At 32.2% G+C, this 22,990-nt stretch overlaps 1 protein-coding gene across 25 annotated transcripts in view; it reads left to right on the forward strand.

Moving 5' to 3' along the window:
• PARD3 (par-3 family cell polarity regulator) overlaps nucleotides 1-22,990 on the forward strand; it is a 730,632-nt gene that overhangs the window by 439,180 nt on the left and 268,462 nt on the right. For all 25 annotated transcript variants that reach the window (XM_056800896.1, XM_007504759.3, XM_007504751.3 and 22 more), the window contains 6 exons: nucleotides 560-685; nucleotides 1,952-2,334; nucleotides 8,064-8,203; nucleotides 11,024-11,152; nucleotides 14,478-14,516; nucleotides 22,242-22,430. In XM_056800896.1, coding sequence (XP_056656874.1) covers nucleotides 560-685; nucleotides 1,952-2,334; nucleotides 8,064-8,203; nucleotides 11,024-11,152; nucleotides 14,478-14,516; nucleotides 22,242-22,430 — 1,006 coding nt within the window. The remainder of the gene's footprint in view (nucleotides 1-559; nucleotides 686-1,951; nucleotides 2,335-8,063; nucleotides 8,204-11,023; nucleotides 11,153-14,477; nucleotides 14,517-22,241; nucleotides 22,431-22,990) is intronic.

The raw sequence follows: 22,990 nt of genomic DNA on the forward strand, positions 1-22,990 counted from the left end.
AATTCATCTCAGATAGGAGAACCCAATGGTTGATTAAGCCACATATGTATCTCTCAGCCAATTCCTCTATTAACTAGAGGCTGCTGAGTTCAGAGGTATCTGATTTTCTCCTTTTCTCTCCAAGACTGACATCCCCACTCAGCAGTATGCAAAACTGGCTTATGGCTGAAATACTGCCAAAAATGTTGACAAAAAGCTGCTGCTCACCTGTTGCACACCATGACATCCACGGAGCCATCAGGCTAGCTCTTGTCCATGTTAGACAAAATGTTGTCGTTTGTACCCAAAATTGGATGCTCTGACAAGACAGAAAGGGATCTCCTCCCTTCTGTGGAATGGGTTTTATTCAAGATATGGATCACAAGTTCTTCTGGATATTGGCTCAGAAATTATGGGAAGTAGTGGGGTGGGAGTTCCATTTCAAAAAGCACTGGAAGTGGGTTAACACCTTGCCTTCCATTGGAGAGCTTTCTGAATGTTATAGTGGTTTTTAATAGTTAGGATCCTATATACCAAGGAGATATTGAACAGGTAATCATTTGCATTCTTAATGTTCCAGAACGCTGGGGTTATTAGTGAAACGACTGGAAAAAGGCGGTAAGGCTGAACAAGAAAACCTTTTTCATGAGAATGACTGTATTGTCAGGATTAATGATGGAGACCTTCGCAACAGGAGATTTGAGCAGTAAGTGTATCTGCCATAAAACATTGAACCTCAACAAGCTTTAGATATCAGGTGTTACAGGTATTTGCCACCTTTACAATAAAACATCTGAGTAGGGTTTCCTTATAGGGAGAGGCGTAGCAGTTTTCTTCCACTGCCTTCCTTTAAAAAAAAATTTAATAAATTAAACCTTTGTTTAATCTCCCATTAGATGCCTTTTGAAAGATAGGGCTTGTTTCTTAAATCCAATATGATGAGCCCATATCAATCTTTTCTGTAGTACTAGTTATCTTGTGTCTAGGAAAAATCCACCATTCCTTTAGTTTCATGGTATGTGTTATAAAGAGTTTCCATGCTGCTTTTAGAAGATTATTCTTAAGAAAGAAAAGCTCCTGTGTATCCAGATATGAAAGAATCACTCTGTTGGCTGTCTGAGTTTTCTTGCTTTGGTACAGGACAATAGAGAAAAGCTCTAAGACTAAATTCCAGGGGATCTTTGCTATAATTTTCTATGTAATGCCTAAAAGAGAAAGCCACATTTCCTCCTCTTTAATGTTTTTCAGGGTGGGCTCTGAAGTAGGAGGGAATAGGTAAATATTAGACATTTCTGTTTGAGGAGCCAGAATAAGATGCTATAATTTGTTTAAATTAAACATAACCATGTAATAAGAATTGAACTCATTTTTTAAAATGTTCTAAATTATGGAGCAAATAGTGGTGGAAATATATCTGTACACACTAGAATCCAAAGAAGGTACACTTAGATTATTGATTAGTTTTACTAGGTACTTATGGCACGCAATAGGAAATCAACTGATAGTTAACATTTAAATTTCTAAATAAGTTTGTGCAAATCTTTTTCCTTGGAATGCTTACAATTTTACAGCTAAATATTCAAAAATTGTTTTTGAAAATATGGATAATATGATATTTAATTCCTTTGACGATGATATTTAACTTCATTGAAGATTCAGTGATGTACATAAAGCTGCTAATTAATGTGGCCCATAGTCAAATGCTAGCATATAATTTACTTCAGTTATAGTTAATTTTATTTTCTATTTTTTCCACAAAAATGACATGTAATTCATATCTCATACAGCATCTTTACCTTCATCCAAATATATATGATTGATTAATCAATAGGTTATTGGTATTTTAATTTTCATTTTAATTTTAGCAATATCTGTCAGTTCTTATTGCTTAATTAGTCTACTTAATTATGCTCATAATGTCTCCTACTCTGCCAGTCTTAATTTGCTAATTTTCATTCATTCTGAAACCTAGAGCACAACATATGTTTCGCCAAGCCATGCGTACACCCATCATTTGGTTCCATGTGGTCCCCGCGGCAAAGAAAGAACAGTATGAACAACTATCTCAAAGTGAAAAGAACAATTACTATTCTAACCGCTTTAACCCCGATGCCCAGTATGTGGATAACAAGAGCGTTAATAGTGCAGGACTTTCTGCCCTCCAAAGAATACCCAGACTGAACCATCAGGCTGACCAAACAGACTCTTACTCACAACTACCTCATAATGCCAACATATCAGGAAAACTGCCATCAACTCTCTCTCCCACACAGCAAAATGTCCTTAGTCCATCCCCAAGCAGTGGATATAACACCAAAAAAATAGGAAAGAGGCTTAACATCCAGCTTAAGAAAGGTAAGGTCTATATTCAGTTTTTATTGTGTTCAATTATTTTTTAAAAATAAAGATTTTTTTCCCATCCTGCTGTATATCCAATGAACCCAAAATGCATATGAGATATTTAAAAATCATTAAACAGGGCAGTTAGGTGACTTGGTGGATCAAGAGCCAGGTCTGGAAATGGGAGATCCTGGGTTCAAATGTGCCTTCAAATACTTCCTTGCTGTGTGACCCTGGGCAACTCACTTTCCCCCCATTGCCAAGGCTTACCTCTCTTCTGCCTTGAACCAGATTTGTGGTATTGATTTTATGATACAAGGTAAGGTTTAAAAAAGTCATTAAATATTTCAATATCAGGTTAGATAATGTTTTGTTTCTATAGTTAATGCTTTTATAACTTATTCTTAGTAACAACTTTATTATGTTATTTCCCCTGATGGTTGTGAGGAAAAAAATAAGCCTGGAAGATCATAGTAGACAAGAGAAACTTTTGGATAAGCTAAAATTAATTGGAGAATAGGAAGTTATGACATAATAGAAATGTTTGGTAGATGGTTGGGTTCAGAGAGTGAAGAAAGATTTTATTTTTGTACACTGGAATTGAGGGTACTCTAAGATCTCCAGAAAATGCAATCAGTGATGTAGGACTAGAGTTCCAGAGAGTGTTAATAGCTAAATAAAGAAATAGATGTGTGAATCTTCTGCATAGGAGTGTTCATTGAATGAATGGGAGCTGATGAGATCACCAAGTCATATAATATGATATAAAAAGACAAAAAGACCAAGGACAGAGTCTTGGAGATATCCATGTTTGGGTAATGATACTGGCATGGACCTAGTCAGCATGATGTGAATTCCTCCACCTTCATTTAGCAGCCCATGGAGTGGGATGAGGAAAACAGATCCTAAATGTAATCCAGCAATGGAATCTGGCAAAATGTAATTAGTAAAAGACAGGAAGGTAAAGGATTTGTGAGTGGAGAAGAGTTGGAGGTAAGTTGTTTCACCAAGGGTCTGTGATAGGGAAGAGATGGAAGTGTAGCTAGTGCAAAGGAGACAAGTTTGGAATGGACTGCATGGTAGAAGGAATGAAGGTCATGATGGGGATGAAAAACAATAATAGGTATTGAAAAGGATAGAGAAAGATGGAATGCTAAAAGATTATGGTCAGGAAAAATAGATTTCCAAGTTTCCAAATGTGAATGTGGAATACTTCTGAGTGATGGCAATTTCAATGAATTTCAATTTCAATTTCATTATGAGAGAGAACTGAGAGGTTATACATACATGAAGGTTAGATTGAAAAAGTAGATATTAGAGTTTTTGATGGGAGTATTGATATTTATATTGATATCCCCTAGTATGAAAGTGTTGAGATAGAAAGACCGAATCAGCCAAGCACTAACATAATTGAGAAAGGAAAGATATTTAATGTCATTGATAAAATGACCACCAGGATCTAGATCAGGTGATAATTGTGAATAGCATAAACCTCAAAAAAGGTGTTGCTGAATTATGATGGAATCTGAAATTGAATCATCATCTCTTTGCTGCCAGTGATATATATTAATGCTACCATCTACTCATTTATGACTGCAATATTGATTTCTTTTTTTTTTTTTGCTGATTTAGGTAATCAATTCAAACAATTGATTTGATTTTTAAAAAACTGAATTGATGAGTTGTTTCAACATACCAATCAAATAATTGCTTTCCCAACATATCTCCATACCTTAATTATTACAGTTGAAAACTGAAAGAGTTCACGTGAATTATATGATTGAAAAATAGGTGTTGAAAAATGATTTGTGGAAAAAATTTGTCTCCATTCAGAAACAAATGACAATGCATGGTTTAAAAAACCTCATTACTTTTATAGTAATAGTTTATTTTGAATGTGACTTAACATAAATCTTTTTCATTTATTTCTCTTCATCAGTATTTTTGAGTCACATAATTTTTCATTCAGTAATATATCCTGTATCATTTGTTAAGTAGGGGAAATGATGCCCAAAGTGGATATATTTGGGTTGGTTTTAGACCTCAAGACTCTTGATTCTACCAATACTTATTTTTCTCCCTTGAGTAGAGATTTTGGAGAACTTTCAAATATGCATTTAGCTCCTTTCTAAAACTGTATTAGAATCAAGTGAACTTCCCATGAACACCACATTGCTTGTTTCTGGTTGCTGAATTTTCAGCTCTATATACCTCCCTGACAAAAGCAAGAGTTGACAGCTTGTCGGTGGTGGATATTCCTCCAACAAGACTTAAGGGCATCAGCATAAATCTGGTTGTGGACCTTTCAGTTATGTTTTATGTTCACTGAATGACAGTCCTCATTTAGAAAAAATATAATGAAATAATTTAATAAAATGTATATAGAAAACTGACCAAAAACATGCCCATGATTCCTCTATGTGACAGATTTCCCAATTTTATATCTGACATTCACACGAAATAATCATGTACAAGTTACTGCTTTTTCTAAATATCTTTGGTCTTTTAAGCAACTCCAAATCTATTAATGTGGAAAATTATAATTTTCCACTTTTAATGTGTAACTTTTCATAAGTATATTGAGAAATTCATGCATGATGGCGGAATTTTGATGATGATTTGAAAGGTACTTGTCATTTTTTTCCATATTTAGAAATCAGTTATTTATTTGAAATGAAATATTTATTTCTATTAAAAAGAACTAGAGAGTAGTCAATGTATTTTTAACAGTGTTTAAAATTTTATTTTTGATTCTTGCACTAGAATACAAAAGAAGAAATAAATAACAGCTTCCTTATTAGAACTTTTTTTTTTTACGTTAATACCATGCTCAGTGGAGGCCCTGCTCCTTACTGCTATTTTCTTTTGATTACTGGGGCATCAGCCATGTGGAGCAATAAATGAAGCAAAACATTTATGCATATCCCCAAGTAGTGTATTATAGGTATGAATAGAATGGGGATTTTAATTGTCTTTGATTATCTCTAATGAAGAATGCTGTTAAGAAAAGAGGCTTCATGGAAACCTCAGAAATACACTTTCATTTAGGAAAATAAGCAATGGTTATTTTGCCAATTGGCGTCATTGGGTTAAAAATTCTTTGTAGGCTTCATTAAAGCAGAAAGTGCATAAGACTTCAAGTTCCAACTAGCATATTCTAAGTAATAGTGATTTATTATAAGGAAATTATCCATCTTTATCTGATAATGAGAGAGATATTCTTCATTGTAGTTTTTCCTTGACATATTTTTGGAACTATGACATCCAGAATGACAAAATTAGTATAGTCCACAAGTCTTTGCTTCTATAATTATGATTTCTTAATATTTATTGCCATTTTGGCATTTTCAAATACTCTGATCTTTCACAGGAATTAGCTTTTTAATAAAGTCAGAGGGAGAAGGTCAGTAATATGTTTCAGTCAGTACAGAATGTTTTGTTGGCTTTTCTAAATGAAAATTGATATCTATTTATCTTTCTTTTAAAGGTCACTGCCTGAACTTTTAGCATACAGATTTAGGGGTTATTGGTGATATTTTAATAGTATTGTGATTCACACTGCAGTCAGTCTTTATAGATCATACAAGTTAAGATAACAAAGTAGGAAGAGTTTTGATTTTTTCCTTATTAAAATAATATAAAATTCTGGGTTCCATTAAAAGAGATACATGGAAAAAATTCCAGTAGAAAAAAATTAAAAGATATGTTATAGCAAAAGTATGTTAAACCTGTGATCATAGCACATAGCTTAAACATGAGCAATTATGAACATTTTAAAATATTCCATTCAAACTGACCAATTAAAAATAATTCAGTTTTTATCTCTTACTGAATAAATTTAGCAATGTGACATAGTAATAAATTGTTATAGACCTAATTCAATATGTGCAATTTTGGAGGGGTGGGATATTTTATTACCCAATTTCTTTCATGTCTTACTGCCCTTTCTATATAATTCTTCTGAAAATTCTTCAGCAACACTGAGTTATTCATAGAAGACTTATTTACAAAGCCCTTCTGTTAACAGATTTCTATGCACTGGCTGGGCAGGGTAAGAGGATAGAGTATTGAGGGCAAAAGAAAGTTAGGTAAAATACAATTCTCATCCCCATGGAGCTTAAAGACAAGTGTATGGAGGGGAGGGTAAAACACAAATTTATAGATTTAATAAACTATATTACATGATTAATACATGAAAAACTCTATGAGGTATATGTATTATCAGTCAGGGTGATCAGAAAGTGCTTCAGGTGGTATTTAAATTGGACTTTCAGTCATTGTACTCACAGAGAAGATTGAAGAAGACATTTTGGGTACAGGCAACAATGGGAGGATAAAGGGAAAGTGATGGGAAATGGGAAAGAACAAGAGACAAAGAACAGTGAGCTTAAAATGAAGATTTATATTAGGAGGGTTAAAGATCAACATAAAGGTCACTCTCAGATCATGTCATACACTTAAAAAAGCCTGATGTAATAATTATTTTTTTCTCATCTGTAATATATGGTGGTTGGGCTAGAAGACTTTTGAAGTCCATTTCTTGGTCTATATTTGTGATTCTTTGAACATTTAAAAATTCTGTGGTTATCTTTGTATATATCATATATACCTAACTATTAAACTCCATGAAGTCAAGAACTGTATTTTGATAGCACTTAGCTTTATGCTCTGTACCTATTAGGCAATTAATAAATATTTCCTCAGTTGAATTAACCTGAGTCTTAACTACATGAATTTCTTTCACTTTTATTTCAACTAATATTTACTAAAAACATAATTTCAATTTACATAACATTTTAAAGTTCATAGAAACTTTCTCATAATTTTCTGAAGTAGTTAATTAAAGGATAGTATTATGGATAAGGAAATGGAGATACTGATATTGTGATTGGTTTGTGATCACATAGCTCATAAACTCTTGTCTTTAAATATTAAGACTTAAAAACTTCGTATTTACATTCTGCACCATTTCTTTTATTTATGGGACTTGTTATGATTTAATTATATCCATATAGCAGAGTCCCATTTATCAAATGTGTCCAAGATAGCGTTTTAGATGGAAACATAACCTAATGTCTTCAAAAGTAATTTTTTGAAACTAAAGTAGAAATCTGTCATAATTATAATGGGCATGAAAATTTTATTTTCACGAATCATTGACAAGTTATTATCTTCAGATTTTACCTTGCCTCATTTTGGATTATTACTTGTCAGTTCTAGAAACACATAACCTTCTTCTTATACTCTATTCAACATATTCACATGTCAGAAAATCCTGCCCCAAACCTCAGAATTGAAATTATTCAAATTGGTCATATATAGATGCTTCATTAATTTCATCATCATTAAATGTAATGCAATCATCTTTGGAGATGGCAGCCAGAAAGAAAGAAAAAATTTTAATCCAATAATTATTTCTTATCTTAGCTGGAAAAATCCAATTTGAATTTTGGGAAATACACACCTGAAAGTTGAGCTATAATGCAAAAGTACAAAATGACAAGATCCAGTCATTGTCAGTAAATTAATTTCATAATTTTGCTATTAGAAGATTCTTCACTTATTAATAGCAATGCCCTTATGGGCTCCTAATTCCCTTTAATTTACTTAATTCTATGTCGGAAAATCTGAGCAAACATTGATAAAGAACAAGGATGCCTACAGTGTTAGGATCATTAAAAAGTTAGTTAATGACAAAGTGCTTTCAAGTGGTAAAATCTCAATCATTTCTATTATTTTCCCAGGTTCAGAAGGTTTGGGTTTTAGCATCACTTCCAGAGATGTACCAGTTGGTGGCTCAGCTCCAATTTATGTGAAAAATATTCTTCCCAGAGGGGCTGCTATTCAAGATGGTAGACTAAAAGCAGGAGATAGACTTGTGGAGGTGAGTGACGAATTTCTTTAATCTTAAAAAAACAAAACAGAATCCATAAATCATTTGGGGGAATTACTTGACTGCTTCTTTTAGACTGCTTTGTACAGATAGATACTCAGTGTGAGACAGTAAATTCTGTTTTGCAGCAGGATACATAGAACACAGTTCAATTAGTCTAATGTTTTTCGCTCAGCATGTGGTTGTGTCTACATGATGACAAAACATCTAATCAATCCATTCATTTCAGTCAAAAAATTAAGTTAGTCATTTAGATAGTTGGTTTTCATAATGTCAAACATTTAGATTGATGGAATTAAAAATTATTTTGTTGAAATTTTGACTGAATTAATAAAACATTTTCATAATATATGTATTTAACCTTAGTTTGTATTTATTATTTGATGATTAGGAGTTTATCTGAGGAGACAATTGCTGATATATCTTTTGACTAGAAAAATCAAAAATAAAGTAAATGAAAAGCAGTTCACAAGAAAAGAACTGGAACCAAAAATAGTGGCAATGGAATACCAGAATGAATTGAGACAAAATTTAATGCCAGTAAAGATATCTTTAGTTAGATGATATCTTGCATATTTATGAATTTCTGTTATACTTCCTTTTAAATGACCTATAGCAATGCATAGAGCTTTTGTCATTCCTCTATTTAGCTGTTTCTTTAGAAAACATTAAATCTTTCTTTATCAGCAGAATCTTCTATCCCTCAGTTACTGAGAGCCAGTGGACCAATTACCAACATAGAATAATTTAATAATGTGTATTGTGGCTCTTCTGTGGTCTCTCTGTGTTTCCATTCTTATTTCTGCTTTTTTTTTATGGTTGCATTTACCATATGCTATTTTCAAAAATTAAATTCTTTCCACAAAGGCAGAACAATATAGTTTATATTGCTCCCACTCACATTTCTGAATTACACTGTCTTCCCTCTCCTTTTCCACCTCTCTATGTTTTCTTGGTGTATTTAGCTGATATGTTTAACATTTTGCATTAACATTTCATTTACACATTTAAGGTCTTCTCTATAAAGATAGACTCTGAAGCTCACAAGACTGGAAAAGCTGAGATATTTTGAGAATAGTTATATACTTTTTTACAAGTTCTTGAATTTTCCATAAATATCAGGCTACTATTCAAGATATGGCAGAACTTTTCTTGCAAATATATTTAAAAATCTTACCTTCTGTCTTAGAATCAGTACAAAATATTGTTTCTAAAGCAGAAGAACTGGGAGGTCTAGGCAATCGGTGTTAAGTGACTTGCACAGAATCACATAGCCATGAAGTGTCAGAGGTCAGATTTTATCCCAGGATTTCCTATCTCAATTGGCTCTCTATCCACTGAGTCACCTTTCTGCACTACAGAAATATTTTTCAAATGATCTCTCTAGTACCTGTCTATCTAGTACCTTCATAAAGTTCAAAAATTCAGATGAATAATTACAACTTCCCTTAAAGACCAATCAATCAATATATGTTTTTAAAGTACATATTATATAGGCACACATTATGTTAGACATTAGGAATAAAATAATTACATTTAGTGAAATAATCCTTACTTGCAAGAAGTTACAACTAACATGTTCAAATATGTCATAGTAGAGAAATGTGATTATAGGGATTAAATGTTTGCCATTGGTCATTTGGCATCATTTTGTTGTTTCTTCTTGTCTCCCTACATCTTCTCAACTCTTCTTATCCTTCATTCATTCCTACTAAAGACATAAGTGACTTTAATAGGTTATAGTCACCCCTCTTTTTGTGTTTTTTTGCTAAATACACATAATCTTTTTGAAATAATACTTTTATCCATGAATTCTTAATTTTTCCCCAAATACATTTGTTTTTTGTTTTAAAATATAAACAACTTTTTATCACAGCATAACATTTTCTTATTTCTAGGGGAAATTTTTTTCAACTAATATAATGAATTTCTTTACTTAGAATTGGATTTTGGGACTTCAGGAATGGCAGCGTTGAAGAGTGATCAGACAAGGGTGGCAGGCAGGGACTCTTCAAAACTTTTTCAGAGTTAAAAGTTTCATATTAAAAGTGTTATTAATTTATTATTATTAAAAGTACTTTGAACATGATTTTTGTTACCTACTGAAATAGCAAAAGCTTATTTTATTGTTTTTAAAGAACTTACAAAATGTCCTTGACATCTGAAGTTAGTAAATATTTTTAAATATTTTTATTTTTAAATTCATTTTCAAAAGGTGGGAGGGGTGCCATTTATTAATTTTAATTGTTACTTTTTAAGTTTCCACTTATATTCTCTTATGCCTTATTTTAGCTATAATAAGTCTGCTGGTTCTTTTCCTCCACCATTCCATGTGCTAAAAACATTTTAAGAGATTGATACTACTCCATTAATTTCACCCAATCCTCTCTACCCTCAAAATCCTTCAAATGCCCATTGAATGTATTCCTGAGTACTTCAAGAATATGGTAGAATATCCAATTTTGCATTGTTATTGCCATGTTTACTAGACACTTGTTCTGTGGGTGAAACAGCAGTCTGCGTACCTGTTTGTCTGAGGACCAGCTGAGCTATGCTGAGAGAAAACCATCTCTATACTTTCAATATTAGATCTTGGATTATTTTTTCAGCCATAGAAACTCTATTATCTTGTGGAGAGCTCTGATCTGTGTCAATGGAAGGTGTTTCCACATTGATTCAGAGCCAGATCTTATGAATCAATCAGTAATAAATTCTTTGGAATAGTTAACTTCATGGTATTGGCTATACCATTTGTCTTGCTTTTTGTCTGATCTACCAGGCTAGTATTTTTAAATTCTCTATTTGTTTTAGGTAAATGGAGTTGATTTAACAGGCAGAACCCAAGAGGAAGTTGTCTCCTTGCTAAGAAGCACCAAGATGGGAGGAACTGTGAGTCTTCTTGTTATTCGCCAGGAAGAAGCCTTCCATCCAAGGGAAATGGTAAGTAATTTAGATTGATTATGAAAATTTTTAGATGAATATGTCAAAACAATTTAGCTGCTAGCTGAAAAGTGTGGCTCATGACTTCCATTTGTGTGTATTAGTTTACATTTTTCATTTCATTTTAACTTCTCATCCAGTTTTGTGGCTTGGAGGTGACCCTTAATTTTGAAAAGCTTACCTGGTGGAATAAAAAAATAACAATCACAACAACAACAACAATAATAATAATACATCATAGTATATCATAAAATATATAATCAGTCTATAATTTATATAAAATTGTTGCATATCACATCAAGTAAAGATACCTTTCAATTAAAGCCTGATTAAATAGGAGAGGCTAATTACCAGTAGTTTGGACACCAAGAGATGATTTTTTTTTAGACTACAGATACTCATGAAAAACTTTTACTTAGAGTTTTAGTCTGCATTAGTAGAGGGGAGTATCCATTCTGACCAAATTATCATTTTTTGAGGAATGAAAGTAAGTAATAAGACATTTTAAGATTTATCCCCCTAATTAAAAAAAAAAAAAACTTCTATTTTAGAATTACTGTGTACTGATTCCAAGTCAGAAGAATGGCAAAGGCTAGGCAATGGAGTTTAAATGAATTGTCTAGGATTACACACAGCTAGAAAGTGTCCCAGGTCACTTTTGAACCCAGGACCAGGCTGACTCTCTATCCACTGAGCCTGTTAGCTTCATCCCCTATCTCAATTTCCTTTTTAAAAAGATCTTCTTAGAAATGATTAGAAATTAGTTCATAAATAAGGAGTTTTTAACCTTTTCCATTTCATGGGTCTCTGTGGAAGTTTGATCAAGCCTATTGACCCCTTTTTAAATGCATTTTAAATATTCAAAGGATTCCAGAAGAAACTATTATATTCAAATGTAGTTAGCAAAAAGTATATATTTTTAATTAAATTCACTGACTATAGATTAAGAACTTCTATAAAATAGGGACTCCCCCTCTCTCAGTAATAGCAAATGATAATTAATATAAAGCTGTGGGATAGTCTCAGCTTGAAGGCAGACAGACGAATGGATTATTTCATGGATGTCATATATCAAGAAACCTGCCTTAACAAGCTTGCCATTTCTCCCATTGTATGGCCTCTCATTTTTCAAAGTATGTATAACTAATCCAAAAGAGGAAGTTTGAATCACATTGTATGGAAAGAAGAAATTTACAATAAAAAAAATGATGGTGAATTTAAATTATAGAGAACTAGTATAGAACAGAAGTCTTATACCTCTTAATTAGCAGCACATTGAAAGTTAAGTTGAATGACTTAAGTGAAATGGAATAAACCTTTTTAAATTCTCTTTCTCACTGATGACAAGTTCATACATATTTTGAGTATTACACAGGAATTTTCATTGTATTGATATTCTTCAAAGAAAGCATATTAGAAATACAGTTTTGGGGAAAACATTTGTAGCAAATTGTTCGTTGGAGCTTGCTTTAAAAATTGGTGTAAAGGAGAACTGGTTAATGCCTGTAATTTTTGCCATGATAAACATTGTTTAACTGAGTTTACATGGTATTGAGTATGTTTTAAAATACATCTTAGCCTGCCTATTTTAGTGTGTTAAACATCAATCCTAGTCTGCCTTTGTTTTTCAAAACAATAATTAGATTCAGTGGCAACTACAATGAGCGATAGACTACAAGTAAAGTGGAATCACATTTGCTTTATCTCCTTGCATATAACTCTGGATACCCTTGGGTCTTGGTTTGGGGAATGTTTTCCTGAAAAAATGCATATATTTCAATAAGTTCAATAAGACAAAAATCACAACATTTTGTGTTTACTGAAGCAGCAGCAGCAATAGTACAAGTAGGAGTAGGAGCAGTAAGAGCAAGGATAACAGCTAACTTTTATAGTGTGTTGACTATGTGCTTACTTAGCACTGTGCTTAGTGATTTACAGTTATTAAATCATTTGTTCCCCACACCAATCCTGTGAGGTATTTATTATTCCCATTTTCCAGATGAGGAAATTGAAGGAAAGAAAATTAAATTACTATTGAATTTATATTATTTATAAATACATTATATAATATGAATATTAATATATATGTATGATAATATATAAGTATTATATCCTATATAAAATATATAATAAATTAATTTTTATATTAATGATAGTGGGAGAAGGAGGAATGGATGCAGAAGCAGTAATATCAGAATTAATAATAGTAATGACGATAATAACAATAATGATAATAGCCACATTTATTTAGTGCTTTAAGATTTGCCAAAAAATGGACACATACTTGAATCTCACAACAACTCTGTGAGGTAGGTGCTATTGTTATCCTTGTTTTACAGGTGGATAAAGAGAGGTAGACAGAAATTAATTGGCATATTCAGGGTCATACAGGTAGCAAGGTAGTATAAAAGTTCACATTTGAATTGAACACTTCCTGACTCTATCTCCAATTTTCTAATAACAAAAGTTTTTTTAATGAGCTCGGCATTGTTTCTTCTCCTGTGAGAGCTACACATTTCAGTGAAAATGATTAGCTGAAAAAAGTGAAATGTTATATATTATAACAAAATATTGCAGTTAATTTAAAGCTACCTTGTGCTTTCATATACACTTTTAAGCTCCCTTTTTTGACATTAATATCCTTTTTATATATGTAAGTTATTTACGAATGTACATTAAAAAACTCTAGTTCTTACAACAATGAGCAATATGGAAGTGTGATTCACATAACAATAAAAAATTAAATTAAAAAGATGACTCAAAATGAATAAATAAATAAAAACACTCATGATAGCATTCAAACTAAGGTAGTGACAGGGACAACAAATCCTGTTTATACTTTGATATTATCATAGATTTTAGCTTTTTTTCTCCCTTTAAACCCTTACTTTCTGTTCTAGTAACAACTTTAAGACTAAGGGCAGGGGCTATGCCACTGGTGGGTCAAACCCGTAGGAAGTGTCTAGGATCAGATTTGAATCTAGTTGATGCCAATCTAGACCTGGCACTCTGTCTCCTGAGTCACCTAACTGCTCCTGGATTTTAACTTAAGAAAAATGTAAATGAAATTTTTCATTCTGATTCTAAAAAATAATTATATATCATTAAACTATATATTGTTAATGCTTAGGCTTATTTGAAATATAACCAATGTTTGTTATGTGTTTATTCACTAGGCAAATATACTTTATTGTTCAGCATAAATTTGGAAATTTCTAGTTTTTTAAGGATTCATTTTAAAAATAAACTTTTAAAAAATTATCTTCCATTTCTTAAAGTTACTAAAAATAGCATTGGTCACGCTAAATTTATACTTTTCTTCTAGAATGCTGAACCAAGCCAGATGCATATTCCCAAAGAAACGGTAATGACTTCTTCTTCTTTTTTTTTTTCATGATGTAGTGATCTTGATGTAGTAATATATGTGGATAACTAATGTACTTTCTCTCCATATCTCATTGTATCATAGACTTATTGTATAGTTTATAAAGAAGATGTATTCTTAAAATAATGTTTAAAAAAAAAGATGTATTCTTAGCATTTACATCTTTCTCCTCTAAATAGTGAATATATTTTAGGCTGAGAGACACTTTGAGATATTTCCAAAATTACATGCAAAATTCAATTTGGGAATTTTTTTTATTTCTTTACACAATGAAGGAATACATTTGGGGCAGCACTGTAAATTGGCTTCAGAGATTGTCTGCTTTGGAACAAAATAGGACAACATCATCTGCTTATTGTGTTGGAAATGACCCTTCTCCAAAATGGCAACAGTTTCCTTTTGAGTAGAATTTGATGGTTTTGCTATGGGAGGAATTATCAGACATTTTAAGTCAGAATTTATGAGGTTATGTGGATGGACATAGCATCCCAAATGGTATAGCTGACTAGTTGGACACCTTCTTATGGTGAAGGAAAATTCAAGGAAGGAAACAAAATTATGAAACTAGGCTGGAAAAAAATATTTATTGTCTTCCCTTCTTCTGTTGGACTGAGACATTCATATAATCACTATCAACCCTTTTGAAATTCTTCTTTATATTAATAATATTTATGATATTCTTATAATTAATTTAATGAATTTAATTTTAAATTTAATTTTATTTATTTAGTTTTTATACTTAATCTTAATACTTAACAAAATTATGATATAGCAATTATCTTAGAATTGAGTTTATGCTTGTATGAATTGTTATTTTCTCTACTTCTGGGAAAAATAATCCAAATAATCAAAAAGTTGTTTATGAAATTTGCAGAGTTTTGATCAAATTCCATAAATAGTCATTCTGAATTAGTTAAAAATTCTTCTACTGTTAAATGGAGTAGACAGAAACTTATATCTTTTTTTATCTTGATAACCTATTGCTGTAGACAGATAGTATAAATCAATCCTTATGAAGATGATTAAGTATCCATGTGGATGGATTTACTTTTGCTAACAGAAAGCATATTAAAGTTACTTTTGGTCATAATGACTGGTTTTTATTATACTTTTCAATGCAAAATCATCAAAACATTGATCATATTATAGAAAACAAGTCCAAGAAAGCAGTTCGTTTTGTAATTTGGTGGTAACTATTTAAAATCAATTTCTTGAAGTAAGGAAATATCACTAGAAATGTAGTAATTCAGCAGTTTCTAGTTTTATACTTGGGAGGAAAAAACTAAACCTAAATTGTGTCTAACATATGCCAGATTTCCCAGTTATAGTAGGATTAAAACAAAAGCAAACCAAATTTTCTAAAAATATTTAGATTTTGTTTCTATTATCCAGCAGCTGTTATTTGAGTTGTAAAAGAGCTTAATTATTGCCAGATGTGACATATTAGTTTAGCTAATAAGAATAATGAACTTCTGTATATATGTACAAATAAGATTCATTAGTGTTTATCTAACATATGGGGGAAATTAAAATACTTCACCTTGAAGCACTATAAAGGAGGTTTTTAAAAAGTTTTAATTTAGAATTAATATCAGTTCATTTTATTTTCTGTTTCTTTGCTTCTTCCAAAGTATTTTGATTTTCTCACAATAAAATATAGTTTTTCTTTCTTTTTGTCATCCCAATTAAAATGCATACTCTGTATTTTTGTCTCCAAGACACATAGTACTCATACTATAAATATATGTAGTAGAACCCTCAATGTGCTGTCGAAACTGGAATATGCTGAATAATATAGGATATTTTGTTATTTCTATACTTGCCTTTTGTGTATTGCAAAAATATATGTATAAGCTAGATTATTTTAGTATTATTACTAGGATGCATTATATTCTTATGCATACATTTACCAGTGTAGCACATAGAGGAAAAAATCCTAAAATATATATATCTTCATCATTTAATGTTATTTGATGGTCAAGGAAAAATATTTCTCTATAGTTTCACTCATCAAAAAATTTTAGGATATCTAGGTCATTCATTGGGTAGAGAGCCAGTTCTGGAGACCAGAAATCTTTGAGTCCAATCTGGCCTCAGACAAGTCCTAACTGTGTGACCTTGGGCAAGTCACTTAGATACTTAGCACCTTTTTGTATTAGATCTAAAAACAGACCCAGCTTAAGGGCTTGGCCTCACTATAAGTTATGAGTTGGGACTTTTTCATTGTTCAGTAAGGAGTTCACAACTTTATCTTCCCCTAAAGTATGCTTAAGTATGGGTGGAGTAATGCTAGAGTTCTCACATTCCTGATGAAGTACATTCATTGTTTAAAATGGGTAATGGTCTTAACCAAATGTTCTAAGGTAGAGTCTCAGAATTTTTAATATTCACAAGTCTGAGAAAATTTAAGATTCACAACTTACTGTACTTTGCCTAGCCTTTACTACTCTTCTGCCTTGGAACCAATTCTAAGTATTGATTGTTAAAATAGCAGGTAAGGTTTAAAAAAAAATCATATGATCATGATATTTGTTGTAGAAGAGGATGTAAGACTTGGTTTTATGCTCTGATTTTGAGACAAAAAAAATCCAAATACAGAGTCTTACAGCCTATTATATAATTATAAAAATGTACTTTTCTATATAAATTTTTTTGTGGATAGCTCTCTATCCCTTTTGTATATTATCATCAAAGATACTCTTAATATGTATGTAGATGATTCTCATAAACATTTTACAAATGTGAGAAAGTAAGCCTATGGGTTGGTCAATCAATCAAATATTTAATGATTTGGATGTGCTAAATACTTGTTCTTTTGATCTCTTCAGGAATAGTAATATCCTCTGCCATTTTTGATTTTTTTCTTCCTATTCCTTTCACATCTTTCCCTCTCAGAGAGTGTTTGTAAAGTAATCCTTCTATGTCCTCTACTTTTTATTAGCTCCAACTATTCTTTAAAAATCATTAAATTACTGTTATTTATAGTCAGCATTCTAGTGTGCTCCTCTCATTTTGTACATATGTCAGACTAGCTAGTGAGTTAGACTTGTATATTCTGTCTGTCTATCTGTCTATCTGTCTCTCTCTCTCTCCCTCCCCCTGTATTTCTTCATTCCCACTCATCTTAAGACTTCATTTGACCTCTCTCTACACTCACTAGATTTTATTGATGTGTAACACTTATCATGGAATATTAAGTAAGGAGAAGGAAGCAAGAAAAGACTGAAGGGAGCGGAATTGGAAATACTGGAAGGGAACTTAAAGAATGCAGTCTATTTAAATATTTTGAATGATAATGAAGGGAATCTATATTGAGAAGAAAATCAGTCCTATTTTCTATAAATAAGACTCTGAAACAATTAATATTACCTTATCTAAAGCTGCAGCATAAACAGGCTTGTCAGGAAATGATCCTAACTTTTTTGGATAGTACATTTTATCTCATATTTCTGCCAGATTTTTGTTTCTTTTTTTCAAGTGGAAGTGATATAGAGACCTCAATGAAGGTACCAATTGCAAATAGTATTTAAAGGAGTTGCTTTTGAAGATAGCATTTAAATAAAGCATAATTCAGTATATTCCCCTAAATTTCTGATTCTTTCAGTGGGTCTGGGGTTAGGTCAAATTTCTGTACTGAACAAGTAGAACTAATCACATCTATAAGTAGGCTATAATATGTCATGTCTTTATGCTAACATTCAGGGGAAACTAACTCTTTCTGGAATGGGATGTAGTATTCTCTTCTGCATTCATTTGGAAACCATGTTTTTTGTTTGTTTATTCGTTTGTTTCTGACTTTTTTGCTCATACTTCACTAGGTCTTGGGAAGCTAGATCCAAGGAGGGTTTGAAGAATTGGGGAATCACAGTGTAGTAGAAAATAAGGGAGTTAAGAGAGATAATATCCCTTTCTCTTGATAAAACATCCTTAATCCTGAGATTCATTTCCCTTTCCTTAGAGACAGACTCCCTTTTGCTGGATTTCTTGGGGTTACTCCTTTGAGTCCCCTCTCTTGGCAAATTGAACAGGCTACCCATAAACTCACTCTCTCTTTGATGATAAATAACCACTGGCTTCTCTTACCAGTGGAGATCTGGATGGGACCTTTTCTCTCTAGACAGCTCTACATGGATGGAAACCCTTCCTTCTCTTTGAGTACCACTGCTCTTGACTGGGAAGGTTCTATGCCCATGAATTCTACCAACTCCCCACTGAATCCCATTCATATCTTCTCCACCACTGTTTTCCCCCTAATTCTACTCTATAGCAGAAGTGGGAGAGAGATTTTCAAATATTTATGTCACAGGTGAAAAAAAATGCCTCATTATGCTTCTTCTGCCAATGAACTGTACGTCTACAAGCCATTGCCTACATCATTCTGGGATTTGGAGGGGGATGTACTTTCAAAGATTATTAGTTCCTACATGTTTGATTTTAAAAGAAAATTCTATCTTTAAATAACTGCGCTATACTTGTGTTATATCTGTAGAATGCAAAAATGCATTGTTATGCTTTTAATGTAGAGATATTACCTAGAACTTAAACTTGAGGACCAAGAATCACCTTATCACCTATTCCATTTTTATTATAAATTACATACTTGAGTAGCTTCATTCATTTAGCTGAAGTAATATAAAATGACCTTTACTTCAAGAAATCAGTTTTGAATAAGTGTTTTCTCTAATTATTTCAGAAATGAGTTGAATTTTATTTCTTAAGCCTCATAGTGCATATATTTTCTCATGAATATTTGTTTTATCTATTTGTCTCAAAGTAATTTCCTTTTTTTAAAAAACCCTTATGTTCTATCTTAGTGCCAGTTCAAAGTCTTCTGACTGGCAAAGCCTAGGCAATTAATGTTATATGACTTATCCAGAGTCACACAGCTAGGAAATGTCTGAAATTAGATCTGAACCCAGGTCTTCCCTACTGCAGTCATGATATGCTATCCACTGTGGTATCTAACTGTCCCAGTAATTAAAATTTCCAATATTCGTGAACAGTAGCAGCTTGATTTAGAAGATGGGAAGATATTCTTAGAACCAGGAAGATCTCGGTTCAAGACTCATACTTGCTGTATTACCCTGGCAAGTCACTTAACTTTACTGTACTCTAGGTAAATCTTGAAGATTATAAGTGCAATAAAATAAGTATATTTTAAGCTTGTACCATGTTCCAGGCACTGTGCTAAGTGCTATGGATCCCAATAGGAAAAGTTACACAGATGTGAGTACCCTGCTTTAATGGAAGGAATTTTCTCATCTTACAGTTCTGTTTTATTGTTGTTGAATCATTTTCAATTGTGTCTGACTCTTATGACCCTGTTTAGGGTTTTCTTAGCAAAAATACTGGAGTAGTTTGTGATTTCCTTCTCCAACTCATTTTTCAAATGAGGAAACTGAGGCACAGACTTCAGTGACTTGTCCAGGGTCATACAACTAAGTGTCTGAGGCTAAACTTCAACTTATGCCCTCCTGAGTTCAGGAGCCGCATTCTATCCATTGTACCAATTAACTGCCCTTAGAGTTAGAGTCCCTACACTGATGAAATCACAGTCCTAATTGTTATGCCATCTTATGTGAACAAAATCCTCCATTGGGGGGAGGTAGAGGAGGGCAGGTTTTGAACTTTCCTTTTATGTACAGTCAAATCCAAGGAAATTTTTGTTTTTTTATTCAACTTCTTGTTTCCTTTTCTGTTCAAAGTATAATATTTTGAATAGCTAACCTCCTTAAATTGTTTTTATACTAAAATAAAATTATATTTAATTTTTAATAATTATATTTCGATATAATATGCAATTATTATATTTTAAAAATTAACATGCATTATATAATATGACATGTAATATATGTAAATATAATAAAATAAATAACAATAAAATAAAGCAAAAATTAACTATCAATGCCTCTTAAAATACTGTTCTTAGCCAGAAACTTAGTGAATTTTGACTAAGAATTATATTGTGCTCACAGCCAGAAGTTAGTCATGGGAAGTTGGACTTCAAAAGTACTGTCATTGAAACTTCAACTTGATATTAGTTAAAGAAAAATTTTATCTTGAAATCTAAATATATTAGAAGGGGAAGGTTTCTCAGTTCATATAAAGGTCATCTCTTCTCTAAGATCATTTGAAACCATCTCAGATGAACCTCTATATTATTTTTTAAAGACTTCCAGAAGAAAATAATTGAATTTTAGAGTGAGAAAAGATCTTAAAATACCAAAAAATCCCCTAATTTTGCTGTTGAGGAAAATCTGACTTAATAAGTAGAATCAACTTAGTCATGGTCACCCAATTAGTTAATGGCAAAGGGTAGGATTCAATTCCAGGATTCTTTCCATTGTGCCCTATGATTAATACATTCTTGTCCTTGCATAAGAACAGAAAATCATAGATTCAGAGCCGGAAGGGACCTTGGGCTATTGAGTCCATTCCCTTTTTTTTACAAATAAACAAACTAATGAATAGAGAAATTAAGTAATTGGATTAAAGTCAAAAGTACTAGCTAAGTATTTATGCAAAAGAGTTTGAACACTTAGTCTGGCCATTCAAGAAGTCTTACAATAACAGCCTAACATTCTTCCTACTTCAGGATAGGCTATTTTTTGTTTTCTTTTAAATTTTTTCTCTGAATGTGAGAATCAGCAAGTGCTCTTTTTTTTGTTTGTTTGATTAACTTTTCAGCATTTGAAGCCTGTTGAAGACTTTCTATTATTTGGATTGTCTACCTTCATTCTGTTATCTCTTGGCAGTTATCTTACTGACTACTAGCATGCAAATATAGATTGCTCAATTATTCTCATATTTATTACGTGAATACCACAGACGTTGGGGGACGCAAGCTACTATATTGCTAGTCATTTCATGTAGTTTGGAATGTTCTTCACTATGTTCTCAAAGACATTGAATTGAATAATTCAGCAAACATGTTTAAATGGTACTGTGGGATGAATAACATATATTGATAGCCATTTTTCTCCTTGCATCTTGACGATGGTGTTGTGAGTGAAGTAAGCAGAGCAGTCATTATCCATATTTGACAAATGGATCTACTGAGACTCAGAGACGTGTAGTCATTTGTACATTCAAACTCAAGTCTTTGGTTCCAAATTTACTGTTGTTCCCACTATACCCCTCTATCCATTTTGTTTTTGTCTTTTGATGACCGTCAATAATCTGGGCTTCTGAGCATTCACAAGTGGAATGATGCACCATTTGCAATCTAGACTAAACTATCTTGATTCTGTTATTTAAGAACCCTGTGAATTCCTAATACAGCAATTGGGACAAATGAATAATTGTATTTATTTATCTTGATTCCTGCTGTTTATGTTTTCCTCCTGTGGTTTAGAATACATAAACAGATGAAGAAATTATTTTTTAAAACCATAGGAGTCCACCACTAAGGAATTAAGGGGTCTTAAATGCTTCCAGTTCATTTGGTGTTTTTCTCATAATCTGGTTCAGATTTGTTTCAATATTGAAACAAGGATTGCTTCTAAATATTAACATCTGGTTCCAGGAATCATCTGGTAGAATGTACGCACATTATTAATGTGGATCTTATCGTGGAACTTCTGTAGAAACACTGTGGATATTGCAATTAAGGAACTGTTTGTTAGCAATCTCTAGGACACTGGGACAAAACCAAAATGTTTTAAAATAATGTCATTTTTGTGTGTATGTTTTTCCCCTTATTAGAAAGCAGAAGATGAGGATCTGGTTCTTACCCCAGATGGCACTAGGGAATTTCTGACATTTGAGGTTCCCCTCAATGACTCTGGTTCTGCTGGACTTGGAGTCAGTGTTAAAGGTAACCGGTCAAAAGAGAACCATGCAGATTTGGGGATCTTTGTCAAGTCCATTATTAATGGAGGAGCAGCTTCCAAGGTAAGCATGTTATCTCCATCCCATATTCTATTCCTTAATTAAAAATCTGTTTAGAAAGATTTATTTAAATGGTTTTTGAATGATTTATAATTTTCACTTTATACTTCATCCTATAGTTTGCATATTTAAGTGACATTTTCTTGTTTTGCACTCTAATATCTTTGAAAATAAATGTAAGGAACTCCTGCTATCAGATTCATTTAACAAGTATTTGTTAAGCACCTGGGGAATACACTCCCAAACCCCCAAAATAAAAAGTTCCTGTCTTAAGGAGTTTACTTTTGCTCCTCCTCACAGGGAATGCTACTTTTCCTCATGCACCTTTATTGCTAACCTTCATTTCTTAGTTTTCTAGTTCTAAGACTTTGATCAAATTCCATCTTCTTCAGCAACCTTTCTTGGTCCCCTTGGCTGTTTGTGCCTTCTCTTTTGCGATGATCTTCTATCTTTTTTATATATATCTAATATACACCTGGTTATTTGCATGCTGTTTCTCTCATTTAGAATATTAACTCCTTGGATATTTTTACCTTTTGCCCAATGTTTAACACAGTACCTAA

The sequence above is a fragment of the Monodelphis domestica genome, chromosome 5 (assembly GCF_027887165.1).
Source record: "Monodelphis domestica isolate mMonDom1 chromosome 5, mMonDom1.pri, whole genome shotgun sequence".
Lineage (NCBI taxonomy): Eukaryota > Metazoa > Chordata > Mammalia > Didelphimorphia > Didelphidae > Monodelphis > Monodelphis domestica.